At 33.8% G+C, this 19,001-nt stretch overlaps 1 protein-coding gene across 3 annotated transcripts in view; it reads right to left on the bottom strand.

The window, feature by feature from the left end:
- Positions 1-549: 549 nt before the first annotated feature.
- LOC144372693 (transport and Golgi organization protein 1 homolog) overlaps positions 550-19,001 on the bottom strand; it is a 130,391-nt gene continuing 111,939 nt past the window's right edge. For 2 of the 3 annotated variants that reach the window (XM_078035986.1, XM_078035987.1), the window contains 12 exons: positions 8,466-8,597; positions 6,189-6,210; positions 5,180-5,268; positions 4,866-4,943; positions 4,668-4,778; positions 3,386-3,457; positions 3,102-3,206; positions 2,336-2,458; positions 2,133-2,238; positions 1,062-1,117; positions 883-973; positions 550-711 (listed from right to left, as the gene is read on the bottom strand). In XM_078035986.1, coding sequence (XP_077892112.1) covers positions 569-711; positions 883-973; positions 1,062-1,117; positions 2,133-2,238; positions 2,336-2,458; positions 3,102-3,206; positions 3,386-3,457; positions 4,668-4,778; positions 4,866-4,943; positions 5,180-5,268; positions 6,189-6,210; positions 8,466-8,597 — 1,128 coding nt within the window. In that variant the 3' untranslated portion in view covers positions 550-568. Of the gene's footprint in view, positions 712-882; positions 974-1,061; positions 1,118-2,132; positions 2,239-2,335; positions 2,459-3,101; positions 3,207-3,385; positions 3,458-4,667; positions 4,779-4,865; positions 4,944-5,179; positions 5,269-6,188; positions 6,211-8,465; positions 8,598-9,693; positions 9,927-19,001 lie in introns of those variants that run through there. The other variant, XM_078035988.1, reaches the window with a different exon arrangement.

Here is a 19,001-nt window from a genome sequence, read left to right on the forward strand (position 1 = left end):
AGTACTTCTGTAATCATAACTCCTAAGGTCCTTGCCACAGTTCAATTTTTAGTGTGAACATCTGAGATATTCAAGTCCAAAACTTGTACCATCAATAAGTAAATATTATTCCTTTTTGAAGTTTTTATTCTACTAAAACATGTCATTCCAAATCACTCAGTATTTTTAAAGGTCCAGAGCTAGAGATAAAAGTTCAAAACATTAGATTTACATAACTGATCACAATGAAAGGTAATTAAAATAAATAGTGGGATCATAGAAAGGGCCTAGGTCTTTTGAGAGGTATTTCCACATCAGTGACTGTTAATACCAGTTTACCACTTCCTGCCTTCATATGAATTTGACAATTGATTACGATGACCTCACAGCCTTAGTTTATGGTTCCAACTACCTCAGGACTCTTAAGACTGATGATGGAAAGAAAAATGCAACTTATAGGAAACAAAACACAAAGGAAAAAAGACAAATCTCTACTTATTACAACTAGAAAAAATTGTAAATAATCTTAAGAAAAGATAAAATTATCTGTTAGTTCACACAGTGATAACAATAACAAACAATGAAAATCTTACTTTTGGAGTGCCATCTCATTTTGCTGGTAGAGTTCATTTAAAATCTCCACTTTCTGCCTAAGAGTTTTGCATTCCTCTTCCAGTTCAGCTTTAGAAGACCGTAGTGAATTGCAGTCACTTTCTAATTTCTTTATTTGGTCTGTAAAGGATAAAACAGCTTATCTCTATATGTGTACAAGGACTTAAGAACTTGTTTGAGGGAGTAGTGCCAAGAAAAGTAAGAAGCATGAAAGCAAGAAGCCATTCTTTATCTTTCCAATAAAATTTTAAGTCTTTTCAACATGGCAATTTCTTCTCAAGAAGAACCCACCTTCTAGATTACATATTGTGGACATCAAGGCGCTTTGCTTAAGTTGTAAAAGTTTTAGATCCTCTTCAACTACTGATATTGTAGTTTGTGTCTAAAAATTGCAGAAAAGAGAAGTATTCTTAAAAGTGAGGCACAGGAAGAATTCACAGGCACTATGGGACTCTTACAAAGAACTATACCCGAGAGACATCCATCATCTGCTTAATTTGATCTTTGATCTTCTCGTTCCGATCACCTAAAAAACAAAAGACTTTTAGCTTTTCCTTTCCTTACTTTTAACTCTATATTCTCCTAACTTCCCCAAACTAAAAAATGATTGTGTTCAAACACCGGAAGAAAAAAAATCAATTAAATAATTAAACTGATTAGACTAATGACTTTTAAGAGAATTGCAAGCTTAGATTTAAAAAAAAAAGAAAGAGGTGAATTTCAGACTGGGGTTGTGGCTCAGTGGTAGAGTGCTCACCTAGCATGTGTGAGGCACTGAGTTTGATCCTCAGCATAAAAATAAATAAAAGTACTGTGTCTGTTTTTAAAAAAAAAAAGGTGAATTTCTAGTTTGCACAACTAAAATGTTATCTATGTTATTCTTGTAAGATAAAAGCTTTTCTTCTCTCTCAGATCTATCTTCACCTGGGCAAGTAAGTGTCTTGTTTAGAAAGATTCAATCCTCTATTTTCTCCCTGAATCTACTACCAGGTGTGGTTTGAAATACTTGCTATGTAAGCAATATCCAACTTGGGAGAAAACATCTGGAAATATTTTCCTCATCAGTAAACACTGTTACACTCCCTCTCTAGCTTTCTGATAGTCTCTAGCCTCTGTTCTCACAGCCTTAGTTTATGGTTCCAACTACCTCCGGACTCTTAAGACTGACTGTGGACTTAAAACCACAGAGCCATAGAGATGATGAGTATCAAAATCAAGTATCATCTGCATAAGTTAATAAATTTCTCTTACTGTACAATGTTCAATACTTAGAGGTATAGGATGTGACTATTGTAGCTGCAGTGTACTTACTAGTTTTCAATGGGATAGAAAAAGTCAAGTGTTCTTCACATGCCTATTGCTACATTATACCCCAGCAACCCACCTCTGACAATGCAACAGACATATCTATAGATCCAGTGATATGTGTCTACAACCCTGAAGCTTAAGAAGAAATTCAGCCAGCTGAAAAGTGGCATCTGTATACTTAATTAAAGACAGGAAAGCAAAAAAGGATTCAACCTCCCTGAGACTGATCTTACCTGCTAACTCTCCATTGGTTAATTCATCTGACTCATCTCGACTTTGATCCTCAGATTCAGATTCACATTGTAACCGATTCAACTGTGTGATGTAATTAGTTAGAGCCTAGAAAAGAAGCAAAAGGTTGGAAGACTCTCAATTTTAATTCAAAGATTTCAGGAGAATTCATGAGATGAAACATGTATTTGGAGTATAAACTTACATTAATAGTATCATCTTTAAGACTAAGCGTTACTTGTAAATCTTTCTGTGACTTCTCAAATGATTTCATTTGTTCACTGAGCTCAGTGTGTGATGTACTCCAGTCTTTCACTTCCTGCTGCAACTGAAAAGTCAAAACACATGAATTCCTATGGGTTAGGGAGGGGTTTCTGCACTGGATACATCAGGACTACAAGACTTAGACAAAGAAATACAGAGCCATACTCCTCGGTGGCCTCCCTCAATCGAGGAGGTTGAGACCTTGGTTAAGGAAGAGGGCAGAGTGGCCTCAACTCTCACAGCTGCAGTAAGAACATCAGAGCTATCAGGAAGTTGACCCTGTTTATTGCATTCCCCAGAAAATTGCTGCCAATTCAAATAATTTACCTCCAGCAGGAATGGCTGGGCACATATGACTGTCTCCTAAATTTAGATTCCTTATCATGTAATCTTCCCTTGGCCGGTGAATCAGTAACTACTCAAAAGAGGATCATAAAATACTTAATTTTCTGGTTTAAAAAGTTTCTTTGAGGCTATGCAAGTTAATAACTGATTGACATTTGATAAGAAAAGCAATAATCCAAAAATCCAAAACAGATGGAGACCATATATATGCACTCAATTTGGGGAGCATTGTTTAAACTTTGCATATCTAGAAAAGGTCCTACATGAATATTCCTTACCTCAGAAACAGATCCAAAAAAGATACAAGATAATGATATTCACTTCTCTAGTTTACATTATGTATGACATCAAATTTTATTTACCTGCTCTTTCTTCTTCTTAAGCATGGTATTTTCTTTCTGAAGCTGACAGCATTCCAACTTCACCTTCTCTTCACGAAGCTTAGCTTCATTAAGGACAATGTGAAGCTAATGCAAAACACTACAGTTAGTGAATTAATTCCAAAGAAAAAACAAAGTTATACTTTCCCAAACCACACATCATACAGTTCTCATTTTTTGCACATTTTAGCACACCTCAAATTTTTGGTCTGCAACAAAACTAAGATATAGTATTAATATCCGTTAGCAAGAGTTGGCAGCTTTACCTCTGAAAGTTCAGAAGTATTCACTGAAATGACATCTTTAAGCTTCTCTATAGTTTTCTTATTTTCCATTATCTGCCAGGTGAAAACAGAACACAAAATATGCATTAGGATTTCAGTAGAAATACTGATATATATATATATATGTGTGTGTGTGTACACACACATATATATACTAAAAAGATAAACACAACAAAATTTTTGTCAAGCCATCCCATTACATTTCAGGTAAATGCAGGGGATCCAGCTTTGGACTAAGCAAAAAATCAAGAACTGAAAGAGATGAGGGAAAATGAAGTCATAAATATTTCATGGCATCCACAACCTTACTGTTTATGAGATAACCAGAAAAAAAAGGTCAAAGTATAGAAAATCATAATGCAATAAGTAAATAAAATGTTTTAAAGCATAGAAAATTAACTAATTAATTACTGTTTCAAGTAAACCAGTTCAAATTAGTAATTTTTTTCTTGTGATAGAGAAAAAAATTTCCCAAGATCATTTTTAAAATTTTCTTATCTGAAGTAAAAAATGATAAAATTTAAGGAAGAATAGTCTAATCTTACATACAGAAGAAATCCAAAAAATTTATAAATATACCCGCTCCTTAAGGAAGTGGATATAACTCTGCAATCTTTGTTTGCAATGCCTGGGATTAAATCCTGGGCCTCATGTATGCTAGGCAAGTGCTCTACCATGAGCTGCATCCTGAGCTTGTAACTCTTCATACTTTAACTGTGGGCTGTGCATGGTAACTTCCAAAGAATACAATATGAAAAGGATTGGAAAGAATTTTTACAGTGGAGAAATCTGATAAATACTACCTCAGCTAGGTGATCAAGCTTACTTGGGGGTAGGATATTTCAGAACACACTCTCTACTATCTTTTGCAACTTTTATGTAATTATAGAAACTTATAGAAATTGAAAATGAAATAAAATTTTTTTAAGTACAGAAAATTGATTAATTCATTACTCTTTCAAGTAAAAAGTAAACAAATACTGTTCAACTGGACAATAGTTTTTTAGTTGTTCTGCATGTTTCCAAGGGCAGAGCAAAGCAATATGAAAATTATCCAAGGTTGAGAATAAAAATATTTCCTAGGCTCATAAAAATAATTTGTTGTATCAGTACTTAAAAGTTCCACAAAATGGGCAGAAGTGGGTTCAACTTCCTTGGCTCCTAATCTTACTTTAGTTAACAGCTAGACTAAGTTTAACTTAACCAATTTTACAAAATATTTCAAAAGCCAAATTGCAGTAACACTTAGCAGCAAAACTCTTACCAAGTCCTGATTCTTAGCTTTCTGTTCTTTCTCAGATTCTAACATAACATGAAGACTTTTAGCTCTCTCATCCAGAAGTTCATTAGCTTTTTCAAGAAGCTTCATTTTATCCTGGAAAAAATAGGTGTCAAGATTACTCACTCATTACATTTACTTTTGAGTTTAGAATGTAATTCCCCCAAAAGAAGGGATTTTTACCTTGTATTTAGTTGTTTCATCAGAAAGAATCATTTTTTGTTTCATGGTTTCTTGAACCTGTTTCTTTGATTCCTTCACCTATGTAAATAAAGCATTCAGAATTAAGATACACAAATTATAGTGCTACTATACAAGTTACTTCCAGACAAGTGACCCTTTCCAGAAGAAAGCAGTACTTAATACATGACTGCTTAGAATTTGGATGATTTGTAGGAAATAATGAAAAAAAATTTAAAATACGATTTTTAAATTAAAACAGGTAGAAATGATTCAAGCTAGAACCAAGGGAGAAAGAAACAAAAAAATAATTATACCTTCTGTTCATAATTTGACAATTTCTGCATTAGTTCTTCATTTTCTTTTATGAAATTGTTCACCTTTTTGGAAATTTGCTGTTCATTGACTAAAAGGGGGAAATATACAAGATTATTACAATCACTAAATGAAATTCAATTATTCAATCTACTAAAAGCAAAGACATGTTATATGGTACTATGAGGAAATACTTCTTAGCATAGCTATTATGCTTTTAAAAAGCAATCTATGCTTATTAGCAATAAGAGTATAAAAATTATTAAAATTTAAGAAAAATATAAGAACAATGATATTTTGCTGGGCGCAATGGTACACACCTGTAATCCCAGTGGCTCAGGAGGCTGAGCTAGAAGGATCCCAAGTTCAAAGCCAGCCTCAGCAAGAGTGAGACACTAAGCAACTAAGTGAGACTTGGTCTCTAAATATAGGAGGTTGGGGATGTGGCTCAGTAGCGTGCCCCAGAGTTCAATCCCAGGTACCCCTCCCATCCAAAATGATATTTCAATTTAAGCTTATTTCACAGATGGGAAATACAGTAAAGTGTTGTAGCTTGATATTCCTCCCTTCTCAAAACACTTTCTTTTCAGAAAATGGAATCATTTAATTCTTTGCAAAGAAAAACAGAAATGAAAACATACTGATTCACATTACCATTCTTTAAATTATCTACTCAATTACTTAATGCATGATTAAATCATTAGCATAGAAATAATCTTCAAATGTAATACATCTGCATTATATCAATATTCAAAGTTAATCTGCCCCAAATTAAAACTTATCATCTCCCTATCCACAATTTGTTCCTCCTCTTTATCTCCTATCTCAGAGTTGGAACCATCATCATCTACTCTATTATCCATGCTAGCAACCTAGGAACAGTAAAATTTTCAGGAGGTAAAAAAGATAATAGACATTAAAAGTCACTGTATCTACTTCTAACATACATAAAACACACATCAAACACCAATACAAAGGGTTATTACAAGTTTAAGAGACCTAAAAATTTACCTTGATATACTCTATCTTTTACCTAGAAGAGAGAAAAAAGATTAAATTTGATATAAAACATCTGCTCAATAGAAACAACATTCCTAAAACAACAATCAGAATCATAACCAAGTGAGAATTTAATAACATTCTGGTTCAGGATAATAATTTATAGGATTAAAAATAAGTAAAGGTTAACAAGCCTTTTAAATTTAATTGGTAGTGATATTTCATAAATAGCCTCTGACATAAAAACACTAAGATATGCACCTTATTTCACAGTAAATATGTGTGTGTGTATGTGTGTGTGTGTGTGTGTACTCAAAATCATTTGCTTGACAATTCTAAATAACCAGGATAAAGTCTAGAAACAATGACTATTCAAAAGGAATCTGAGAAAACAATATTAAAGGCATAATCTTTGTACTAAGATATGCCACTTTCACTCACCAGAAAACATCTTAGAACTCCAATTTAAATTTGGCTATTGGCTGAATTTAGAAACTAAGAGGCTACATCATCTTATTTCTGCAAACCACTAAATATATAGCAAGAAATCTGAAAGGGAAGACTGCTAGAAGAAAATGCACAAGCAACAAGAGAAATGACAATTAGCATATTCTGGAAAGGACAAAAACAATCATTTCCAAAAGACAGCAATAAACTACCTGATAATAAAACGTAAGCAGAAATTTTTTTAAAACATCACTAAATTTCTTTGTAACTTAGCATATTACTTGTCCTTTCAAATGTTATAAATGGTGATGGGATACTCAGATGTGTCCATGGATCATCCATGGGATCTTCATAATAGGAAATTGCATTCAGAAAACTCCAACACAGAAAGAAATGAACATTTCTTTAATGTCATAGCCTTGCTAACCTTTTACTCAAAATGACAACAGAGGAAAATGGGAAGTAGCATAAAAGCAGTCATCTAAGGTAAGGACTAAAGTTCCAAAGTCAAATGCTGAAACTGAGGAGCAACAAGCTAGGAACCAGATCCCACATAACCTAGTGAAAAGAGAAACAGGTACCAGGGTTCTTGAAATGAAAGAAACAAGAGAGAGAAATATAAAATGTTTTCATGTTTTTCCCTTCTCTTTATCCTTCTATTTCCTTTTTCCTTTTAGCTGAGAAAAAGTTCAATGAGATTAGAAAATTCCTCACAGGAATCCAGGCAAACGATTCTTCTATTTAAGAAGGGAATACTTTCTAAGAGATTTTACACTCAATTGTACAAGGAGAGGAAACTTATCTTAACAATGATATGTCTGATATAATTAAGAAATCAGAAAAAGAACAATCAGATTTGAAAAGATTTGTATCCAATGCTTTTGGCCTCTTTAACTGTTAGGCTTTTCATATGCAAAGTCCATTTACCTAAAATAATTTTCTTCCAATTATGTTAAATAACTATGAAACAGAATGACCTACAGTACAAACATAAGTATGTATAAGTGCATATATATATATATATATATATATATATACACACACACACACACACTTATACATATATGTACACATATACACAGAGATAGACTAATTCTGCTCAGGAAAAAAAAAGACTTAATGAACAAAACATTTAATGGATTTTTGGACAACACATAATCTATACTTCCAAATAAAAAGGTATTTTCTGAACATATGATCAAATCATAAAATCTGGGAAAAATTTATATAAAAGACTGGAAAAATTATCTCATCTCCTTTTTCTCATTTTACTGTATTTCTTTGCAGCATTTCCCCCTGTTTATATGTGTTTATATTAACATACAGTTCATCAACATTTAAATCTTAGTTTCTGCTTTTTTTCCCCACTTCACATTTAATTGTGAGCATTTTCTGTACCTCAAAGCTTTGAAATAAATACATCTGCCTACTATTCCATTAATTGAACATACAATAACCCCTAAATGAATTATGTTGTGCTAAGTCTTCAATCTAATACACTGTTCCATTGAAAAACATTACCAAAATCTTCAAAGCATAGTTATTTCTTTAAGATAGATTACTAGGCATATATGCTACATAAAAGGATATTTATCTAACCTATCCCATCTTTTATCCCACTTTTAAGACTTCTGATACATATGAAACTACTGGTCAGGATGGCTGTAAGAATTACCAGTTCTACCAACTGCACCCACACTAAATTATTTTATAAGGTTAGTTTGACTTAAACCACTAATTTGTGTTTTAGCAACTGAAAAAGAAAAAAAAAGGGGGGGCAGTGACTATATAAAATAATCCTTGTGCTTATGTGCTGAGGTATAAGTAAGTTAATTTACTCACAACAAGAACAGTTCTCCAAAAAAAAATGACAAAGGATACAATCCCAAAGAAAACAGTGAAAACTACAGGCTTCCATGGTAGTCCATAAAAATCAGGCCCAGGTTGAGTATCATCAGGCAATGTAGTAAACAGCTGAAACAGACAAATTAGAAGAAATGGGAAACCTTAAATTTATAACAAAACAGTCACAAAAAATCATGGCAATTCCAAACCAACCTCCTCATCAGAAATCCACCTTCTCAATATTTTCCAATAGCTTCTTCAAGAGAGAGGATACTGGCAGTCTCACATTTTTTGTTGGCTTGCAGTGTTTTCAAGTATAATGAATCTAAATACTTTTTTAAAAAATATTTATTTATGTATCTTTAGTTTTAGGGTGGACACATTGTTTTGTTTTTATATGGTGCAGAGGATCCAACCCAGTGCCTCATGTATGCTAGGCAAGCGCTCTACCACTGAACCACAACCCCAGCCCGAATCTAAATACTTTAAATTGAGCATACATTTCCAGTTTGTAACAGGCCCTATATCATCACATTGTCTAACACCTGGCTAGAATCCCTCTGGATCATTCTTTTCTCTTAGATAACCTGGTTTTTATAATTTAAAAAATTCATTTAAGACAAAAACTTAAATATATAAAAGAACTAATTAATTTTATGGCAACAAATGAAAACAATGATGATATAAGATTTTAAATCTTACTTCCATTCCACTCTTATATAAACAGATAAGTGACATGTAATTTCAGACAACTCTTGAAAACTGGCTTAAACTTCTCTGAATTTAACATCCTTCTATAAAATTCAAAGCCTAATTTTAAATGGTTGCTCAAAGGCAGTGCAGTAAACACCTGCCTACTCTTCCCTGTTTTCACTGCCCTCTACACGTAATAGGAGATAACTGTCATTTGGGCCCAATTCCCCAGCAGTCTCCGTAGGGAAAACACCTGTAGTAACCTTAGCTGTTTGGATTGTTGGCTGCATTTCGGAACATACCATGAGGTTGTCACCTCTATTCCGTCAAAAAAAAAAAAAAAAAAGTGCAAGTGGGGAAAGCTCAAGTACACTCTCACCGGCCTCGCTTAATAATACAGTCAAGTCCTGCCTGCCTTGGGCCCGACACACTCCATTTCTCCGTCGCCACGACAGTCAGTGCACCCACTCTGCCAGAACTCAGCCACCCGCCTGCCAGAGCTGGGGTCCCTCCCTGGGAATGGGACCGTCACCTCCAGTAGCTTGGCAATGAGGGCTGCGTAGAGCACCGACAGGGGTCCCAGGAGCTCCGGGTCCCCTGGGAAAGCAGTGACAGAAGGCACAGTGGCAGGTACTGAGTCCATGGTGTAGGGACAGCTGAGCGGAAGCAACGCTTCCATGCAGAACAGCACAGGACCCTCTTTCACCGTTTCCTACTTCGGTAGGACCCAGCGCAGGGGGCGGGTACTGGGAGTGAACATTGCCTTCCTCCACCGCAGGCGCTTTCCGCCCAACGCAAGTAAAACGCGTCATCAGAGGAAGCCCTTGGGCCGACAGCAGTGAGAGGACAGAGGATGCAGAGGGGCAGGCAGGGAGCGGAAAGAACCAACTGGGGAGCCCAGCGGGGGACAGCTCGAGGAGAGCCCAGCAGAAGAGTCCAAATGAAAGGACTCCAGAAGGAAAGAGGCTCACCTGTCCCCGGAACTGGGAGAGGACCAGCGATTTAGAAGGCCCTGGAGGAAGCCAGGGAACTAGCAAAAGGGGATTATAGGCAGAGACTAGGAAAAAGGAGAAAGTCAGGCCTCCCAGCTCCTCCCAGAGCAAAACCCTTTTGTCAACGTGTTGAGACACCAGGTACCTGCCCCAAAAGTGCAGACAGAAGAGGAGAAGCTTCTCCTGCTCCCTTCTAAAGGACTACTGCTTGGACTGGGCTTTCCTTCCCTGCTCAATCCAGTCCTGTTACTTTCTCCAATTGTGGATGACACTCTTTTTAAAAAGCCTTACCCTAAGGAATCATGTCATTATCACCCCACTCCGGTGGCTTCATTTCTGGATGCCACATTTTAAGGTTGCATGACTTGTGGAAAAGAACAGAATCATGAATAGCCCCCGAAAAGCACGTGCTAAAAATTGAAGAAACTGGGGACGTTTAACTTGGGGAGGGAATGAACATATGTGGATCTTTAAAAATCTGTCGTCAAGTTGATTATAGTCAATTCAAAAGAACAAGAATAAGCAGGAAAGCACTGAAAAAGAAGAGCAATGAAGGGTACAGGGAGGGCAGACTATATAATTAATTCATGTACCCTCGTCCAAGCCCAAGAATACATAGAGATTGTGGGACAGAATAGAGAATCCAGAAACAGAACCAACTGGACACTTGGGGTACAATAAAAGTTAGTTTGGGGAAAATAGACTTTCTAATAAGTAGCATTACCACATGGAAAATTATAAAATTGGATTTTTCTCTACTTATTCAAAAGATAAACTACAAGTGGATAAGAAACATGAACGTAAAAATAGAAAATAAACAAGTACTAGAAAATATTGGGTGAAATTTTTTATGTATTATGAGTGGGCAAAACCTGCCTCATTGAAAAAATCTTTCCTGGCTGTATCTAAACCTGCTACACACACACACACACACACACACACATACACACACACAGTTTGACAATGACAACCTGAGAAAAAATATTTGCAACCTATTGTTGTCCAAAGAATCATGTTCCTGAAATATAAAGAACATTATAAATAAAATGGCCAGCAAACCTATACAAAAATGGGCTGAAGAAATAAACAGATCTCAGGAAAAGAAATGCAAATAGCTATAACATATGGAAACATGCTCTGCTTAGCTCATAATGAACAAAATACAAATTAAACCACACCAAGATACCATTTCTCACTTGCATTGGCAAGATCCAAACGTTTGACAACATACTCAGTAGGTGAGAGAATGTGGGGGAATACAAATTCTCAGATAAGTATACAAAATGATACAACCCTTATGAATGAGATTTGGCAACATCTCCCAAAACTGCTTATATATTTACCTATTAACTCAACAATCGCACTTTTTTTTTTAAAACTTTTTCAGTGCTGGGGAAGGGTATCTAGGGCAAGTGCTCTACTGCTGAGCTATAGTCCCCCAGCCCTAACTTCTAAAGATACTGGGAATACAACAACAAATGTTTAAAACTTGTATTTACAAAACTATGTTATTCAAGCATTAATTATAATAATACAAGATGGTCACAAAAGGCTGAAACAACCGTCATCAATGAAAGTTGTTGAATAAACCAAAGAAGAAAGAAAATAATTTTAAATACTGCTAAGAGCTAGTTTCCAGAATATATATTTTTAAAATGAAGTAGAGAAAAATATTTGTAGAATACTATTTGTATCTTAGAAAGTGAAAAAAGATGAGTATATTATTTCTTATAGCTTTGAGGTAAAATTGACATGCAATAAATTACATGTATTTAAAGTGTGCAATTTGATAAATTTTAACATGAAATTATGAAATCACCATTATAATCAAGATAATATACACATCCTTTACTTCCAAAAATATTCTCATTCTCTAGGTAATTCTGCCCTTTGTCACCCTTCCTTCTTGCCCCCCACTTTCCCATTCCTCCAGCAAAATGTCTATCTTAATAGATTGCTTTGTATTCCTCAAGTTTTATGTGTATGGGATAATGTATTTTCTATGGCTTCTCTTATTCAGCATAATTTGAGATTCATCTACATCAGTTTATCTATCATCTATTTTTATTGCTGAGTAGCATTTCATTATATGTACATACCACAATTTGTCTATCATCTATTGATAGACATTTGGATTTTTTTCCAGTTTGGGGCTTTTACAAATATAAAATTCCTCCTATTGCTATATAACTTATCTTTTCTTTGGAAAAGAATGGTTGGATATGACTGGTATATGTTTACCTTTTTAAGAAGGTGATTCTACCACTTTATATCCCCACCAGCTGTGTACCCATCCAGTTCCCCCATCTCCAACCACTCAGCACAATTGTCTTTAATATTAGATATTTAATAAGTGTGTAGTGGTAACTCTTATGCTTCAAAATTGCATTTCCCTGATAATTATGTCAAGCATTTTTAATGTCTTTATTTACTATCTGTTTATCTTCTTTGATGAAGTGTTATTTTACAGGACTATATTTTTTCTAATGAGTTCTAAGAGTTCTTCATATATTCTTGATGCAAGTCTTGATAAATGCTTGACAGTAATTTCCTCCCAGCTTGTGTTTTGTCTATTTCATTCACTTCAAAGTGTATTTTGAATTACAGAGGTTTTAGTTTGATGAATCCCACATTGTCAAATCCTTTTTAATGCTTTTGTTGTCAAATTTAAGAAATCTTTGCCAAACCTAAGTTCAACAAAAATTTTTCTCTTATTTTTTTCCTAGAGGTTTTATAGTTTTGAGTTTAATATTTAAGTCTGTGAGTTAATTCAGGTTTCTAATGCAAGGCATGGATCAATATTTTGCATATAAATATGCAGTAATTTCAGTACCATTTGCTGAAAAAACTTTCCATTCTCTACTTGTCTTTCCACCTTTGTCAATGACTATTGCCATATATATTGTGTATCTATCTCTGAATTATTGGCTCTGTTCCAATGTTTTGTCTGCAATCCTGATTACTGTAGCTTTAGAATATTTTTTTTCTTTTTTTCCTCTTCGTATGGTACTAGGGATTGAACACAGGACCTTGCATATGCTAGGCAAGTGCTCTACAACTGAGCTACATCCCCAGCCCTAGATTAAGTCTTGAAGCCACGTATTCTAGGTCTGTTGCAATCAGCTTGTCATTTTCTACAAAACTCTGCAGGAATTTTGATTGGAATAATGTTGACTCTGGTGATTAAACTGGGATGAATGGACACCTTAGTCTTCTGACTCATAAATTAGGTATATCTCTCCATTTAGGTTCTCTTTAATTTCTATCAGCAATATTTTATAGTTTTTAATATATACATTTTAGTTTTTGCCACGTTTATGTTTAAATACTTCATATTTTTATTCTATTGTACATGGAAATCTTTAAAATTTCAATTTCTAATTATTCATTGTTAATATATAGAAAATATAATTGCTTTTAGATGTAAATTTTATCTGTCAACCTTACAATAGCTTTTTTCTAGATCATACCAGATTGTATCTATATATATTCATGTTATCTGAAAATAAAGAGAATTTTATTTCTTCCTTTCCAATCTGAGTGCATTTTATTTCTTTTTCTTGCCTTAGTATACTAGCTATTTCCTTACTGCACCCCAGTACAATGCTAAATAGATGTAATGAGAGTGGACATCTCTGTTTGGTTTCTGATCTTGGGGAAAAGTATTCAATTATCAACCATTAAGTATGAGGTTAGCTGCATTTTTTCAGAGGATATTTTAAGCTCCCTTCTATTCCTAGTTTGTTGTTTGTTTTTCTACATCAATAATCAATGCTGAGGGGCTGGGGTTGATACTCAGTGGTAGAGCACTTGCCTAGCATGTGTGAGGCAATGGGTTCGATTCTCAGCACCGCATATAAATAAGTGAATAAAATAAAAGTCAATCAACATCTAAAAAATTTTTTAAAATAATAATCAGTGCTGATTTTTTTTACATGTTGATGGGATTTATTGTCACCTACTTGTACATGCACACAAAATAACAATATAATTTGGCCAATATTACTCCCCAACATTTCCCCCCTCTGCTATATTTTTTAAATGCTTGTTTTGTTTCTCTTGAGCTAAACACAAAGATTGTGCTTTTAGGTACATCAATGTGGTAAATTTCATTGATTTTCAAATGTTAAATAAATTTTGGATTCTTGACATAAATCCCCATCATCAGTCTAGTTTTTGTCTATGATGTATTTTCCTTTTACATATTGTTGTATTTGACTTAAATTTTTGTTTAGAATTTCTGTACAGATTCATTGGAGATCTCTTGAGAGGTATGTGATTTTCTTGTTATATCTTTGTCTTGGTTTGGTGTAGTGATAACACTGGCTTCATAGGAGAAATATTTCCTTGCTTTAATATTCTACAAGGGTTTAGTATTACTAATACTATTAGGAATTAGTATTATTTCTTCCTTACAGGAATTGGATCACCAATAAAGCTATCTGGGTCTTATATTTTTTTCTTTGTAGAAAGGTTTTTACCTATACCTTCAATTTCTTTAATAGTCAACAAGGTTTATGAAGTTGTCTGTTTCTCTTGAGTGAACTTTTGCAATTTGTGGCTTAAATAGAATTTCTTCATTTCATCTAAATTGTCAAGTTAATTAACATAAACTGTTCATAATATCCCCATTATCAGTCTAGTATCTGTGAAATCTGTAGTTATATCCCTTCTCTGATTGCGGATATTGGTAATCTGTGTCTCCTCTTTTATTTCCCTCACTAGATGTTGATCAATTTTATTCATCTTAAAGAACTAGCTTTGGGTTTCATTGATTTTCTCTTATTTTCCTTTTTTAAAATTTTACTGACTTATAGTCTTTATTATATCTTTTTTCTTGCTTACTTGGAGATTAACTTATTTTTCCTTTTCTAGTTTCTCATAGTAGGAACTAAAGTCAATGACTGGAGACTTCTTTTTTAATAACGCTATCTTGGGCCTGGTAGTGCTATAAATTTTCCAATAACGCTTTAGTGACATTGCACAAATGGATATGTTGTTTTCAGTTTTATTGAACTCAAAATATGAATTTCTTCTCTGATTTATTTGACTCAAAAATTATTTAGCAGTGGGGGCTAAGGTTGTAGCTCAGTGGTAAAGTGCTTGTCTCACATGTGTGAGGCACTGGGTTCGATCCCCAGCACCACATAAAAATAAATGTACTGTGTTGTTCATTTATATATATATATCTTTAGCAGTCTGGCACTAAAGTTTTCAAATATTTGAGAAATTTCCAGATTTTTCCATTATTGATTTCTCATTTTATTGTGTTCAGAGAACAAGCTTTGCCTGACTTTGAATACTTTTATATTTACTGATAATTTTTTTTAAGATCCAGAATACAGTTTATCTTGGTAAATGTTCCATGTGCACTAAGCTCCTTGGGAGTTTTCTATAAACGTCAATTAATTTCAAGTGGATGGATTGATTATGTCATTCACACTTTCTACAATCTTACTTTTATTTTTCATTTTCTGCCAATTGCTGAGGAGAGGATATTGAAATCTCTAAATGTAATCTATAGGATTCATCATTTTCCTCATAATTCTATCAATTTTTATACTTCATGTATTTTGAAGGTCTAATATTAAAAGTACAAGCATTTAAGTTTATTATATAATCTTGACTGATTCCTTTATCATTAGGAAATAACTTTCTTGAGTCCCGATGATATATTTTGCCCCACAACCTCTTTTGGTTTAATGTAGCTACTCCAGATTTCCTTTCACTAGTGTTTAACATGAGATACCTTTTTTAATCATTCTAATTTTGACTTCTTTGTGTCTATTTACAGTGTTACTCCCTTAGACATCTATTTGGGTCTTGCTTCTTTAGGCAATATGACAATCTCTGTTTTTAACTGATGTATTTAGATACTTTCCACTTAATAGGATTACTGCTGTGCATAGGTGTAAGCTTAATATAATCTTCTATTTGTTCTTTCTGTTCTTTGTTCTTTTTCTTTTCTGTCTTCTTTTGCAGAAATACCACTATCGGTATTTTTAGTGATTCCTCTATTGGCTTATTAAGCTATAACTCTGTTTTCTAATCTTAGTGCTTCAGGGTTTAGAATGTACATCTTTAATTTGTCACAATCTACCTTCAGATGATACTGTATTACTTCACATATTCAATAAGAACATTACAATAATTACTACCCTTCTGAGATTTATAATGTTGTCATGTATTTTACTTTACATGTTTTCTAAATCCCATACTACACTGATATTTGTCTTTAAACAGTCAATGACTTTTTAAAATGTTCAAATAAGAAAAATTATTTTAAATATTTATGCACACAGTCACCATTTTCAGTGTTCTTTACTCCTTTATTCCATTATTTCCATCTGCTGTCTTGGTGCAAGTGTAGGGTGAATTCTTTCAGCTTGTATGTCAGTACAAGTCTTCATTTTAGAAAGATATTTCACTGGGCATGATATTATCGGCCAACATTATTACTCTTCAAATATATTAAAGGTATCACTCCACTATATTCTCTTATGCCTAATTTCTGACAAGAAATCTGATGTCATCCTTAGTTCTTCTCTACATAAATGTTTTCTCTAACTGCTAAGATTGCTCTTTATCACTGGTTTTGAGCAATTTATTTATGATATAATATACCTTGATATAGCTTTATTCATGCTTTTTGTACTCTAGTTCCTTTTAATATCTTGGATCTGCAGATGTACAGTTTTCACAAATTTTTGAAAATTTTTGGCCATCATTTCTTAAAATATTTTTCTGAATACCTCTCAACGCTCAACTTGAAACTGTCCCACAGCTCACTGATGCTCTGGTTCACTTTTCTTTAACAGAAGAAATTTTCCCTGTGTTTCATTTGGGGTACTTCTCCTGTTATGTCCTCAAGTTCACTAACAATTTCATCACAATGCTTATTCTGACATTAATCCCATCCACTGTGTTTATCATATATTTTCAACTCTAGAAGTCTGATTTTCTTAAAATATATCTTCTATATCTCTTTTTACCTTTTTAACACACGAAATATAGTAGTAATAACTTTTTTAAAAATGCCATTACCTCATTCTAACATCTCCGGCAGTTCTCGGTTGGCTTTGATTGGATGATTCTTCTCCTCATCATTGTGGATTGTATTTTTCTTGCTTCTTTGCATGCCTGGTAAGCTTTGATTCGATGCCATACATTACGAATTACTATTCTTAATATTTTGTATACAATTAAATTACTGGAAACAATTTGATTCTCTTGGGTCTGAATATTTGCTAGGTATGACATAAATTGTAATAGTCAGTCCGAGGTATCGCCCTTCTGATTATTCTACCCAACTTCCTTAGATAGTTTTTTCCAGGTGCTATTCTGGTCCCTATGTTAGGACCTGTTCCTTCTAATCACTTAAGATTGTTTCTCTGACTTGCTAAGCATTTTCATCACACTTATGTGCAGATCAATACCCTGCTGAACACTCAGAGAGCCTTTCACAGATTTCCAGAATTGTCTCTCAATGTAGCAACCTTCTTTTGGTACTCCACCCTGTGAATTCTAGTCACTTCGGTTTTCCTGGAATCTCAGCACCATCTCTCAATTCATGGTATCCTCTGGTTCTGCCTGACTTCCCCTTCTTTGTCATGGCTTGGGAATCTCTTAACATAGTAAAAGCTGGGACAACTAAAGAGCTCACAGCATTTGTTCCTTATGTTTCCAGAATCATTCTTTGTTGCTTGATCTTCAATGTTGCTGGATCTTCAAATTTTATCTGTTTGTGGGTTTTTTTTTTTCATATTTATTTTAGTTGTTTCAGTTGGGAAGGTGAAGCCAGTACCTATATAAAGCTATCATAGCTAGATGTAAAAATCATTTGCTTTTCTTTTTCTTTTTATGGTGCTGGGGATTGAACACATGGCCTCATGTATGGTAGGCAAGTGCTCTACCACTGAGCTACATATCCCTTTTCTCATTGGCTTATTTTTTTAATAGCAGAATACATAATGAAATAAATTTTAAAAGTTAACTATAAAAGAGAGTAACATCAGGGTAGACAGAACTGGGACAAAAGCTAGAATTCTTTCAAAATCAGGCAGGAGAATCACAAGTTCAAAGCTAGCCTCAGCAACTTAGCAAGTCCCTACGCAATTTAGTGAGAACTATATCTCTAAATAAAAAATAAAGAGGCTAGGTATGTGGCTCAGTGGATAGGAGCCCTGGCTTCAATCACCAGTACTAGAAAACAGAAACAACTTATTTTTACAAATTAACTTTGGCTCTTCTAAATATTTAAATAATTGTAAAATAAACAAAAAAATCTTTAAAAAGTAATACCTAAATATTGAAAGCAAAAATGAAACAACCTGTGACATCAAGTTGGTGACAAACCACAGAAATGAATTAGTTCAAACATACCTTAGTGGGATATAGCTTAAAGACAAGAGAATTTCATGTCAGGAATACATTCCTGAAAGTATTTTAAATAACATAAATATAGTCTTGTGTTGCTTAATGATGGGAATAAATTCTGAGAAACACATCTTAGGCAATTTCAGCATGTAAACATCATTGAGCATACTTATACAAACCTAGAAAATATAGCCATTTCCACACGTAGGTATTCATATATGGTATATCATTGCTTTGGGGATAAAAACCTATAAGATATTATTATACTGAATTCTGTAGACAATTGTAACGTTGTAAATGTTTATATATCTAAACATATCAAAACACAAAAAAAGATATTAAAAATACTAGGTGACAAGAATTTTTTAGCTCCATTATTATGCACTAATGACCAAAATGTCATTGAGTGGCACAAGACTGTAAACAATTATACTGATATCATTGAAAACTGGAACTCCAACATCAGAGAAAG

This window comes from Ictidomys tridecemlineatus, unplaced genomic scaffold (genome assembly GCF_052094955.1).
Source record: "Ictidomys tridecemlineatus isolate mIctTri1 unplaced genomic scaffold, mIctTri1.hap1 Scaffold_147, whole genome shotgun sequence".
Lineage (NCBI taxonomy): Eukaryota > Metazoa > Chordata > Mammalia > Rodentia > Sciuridae > Ictidomys > Ictidomys tridecemlineatus.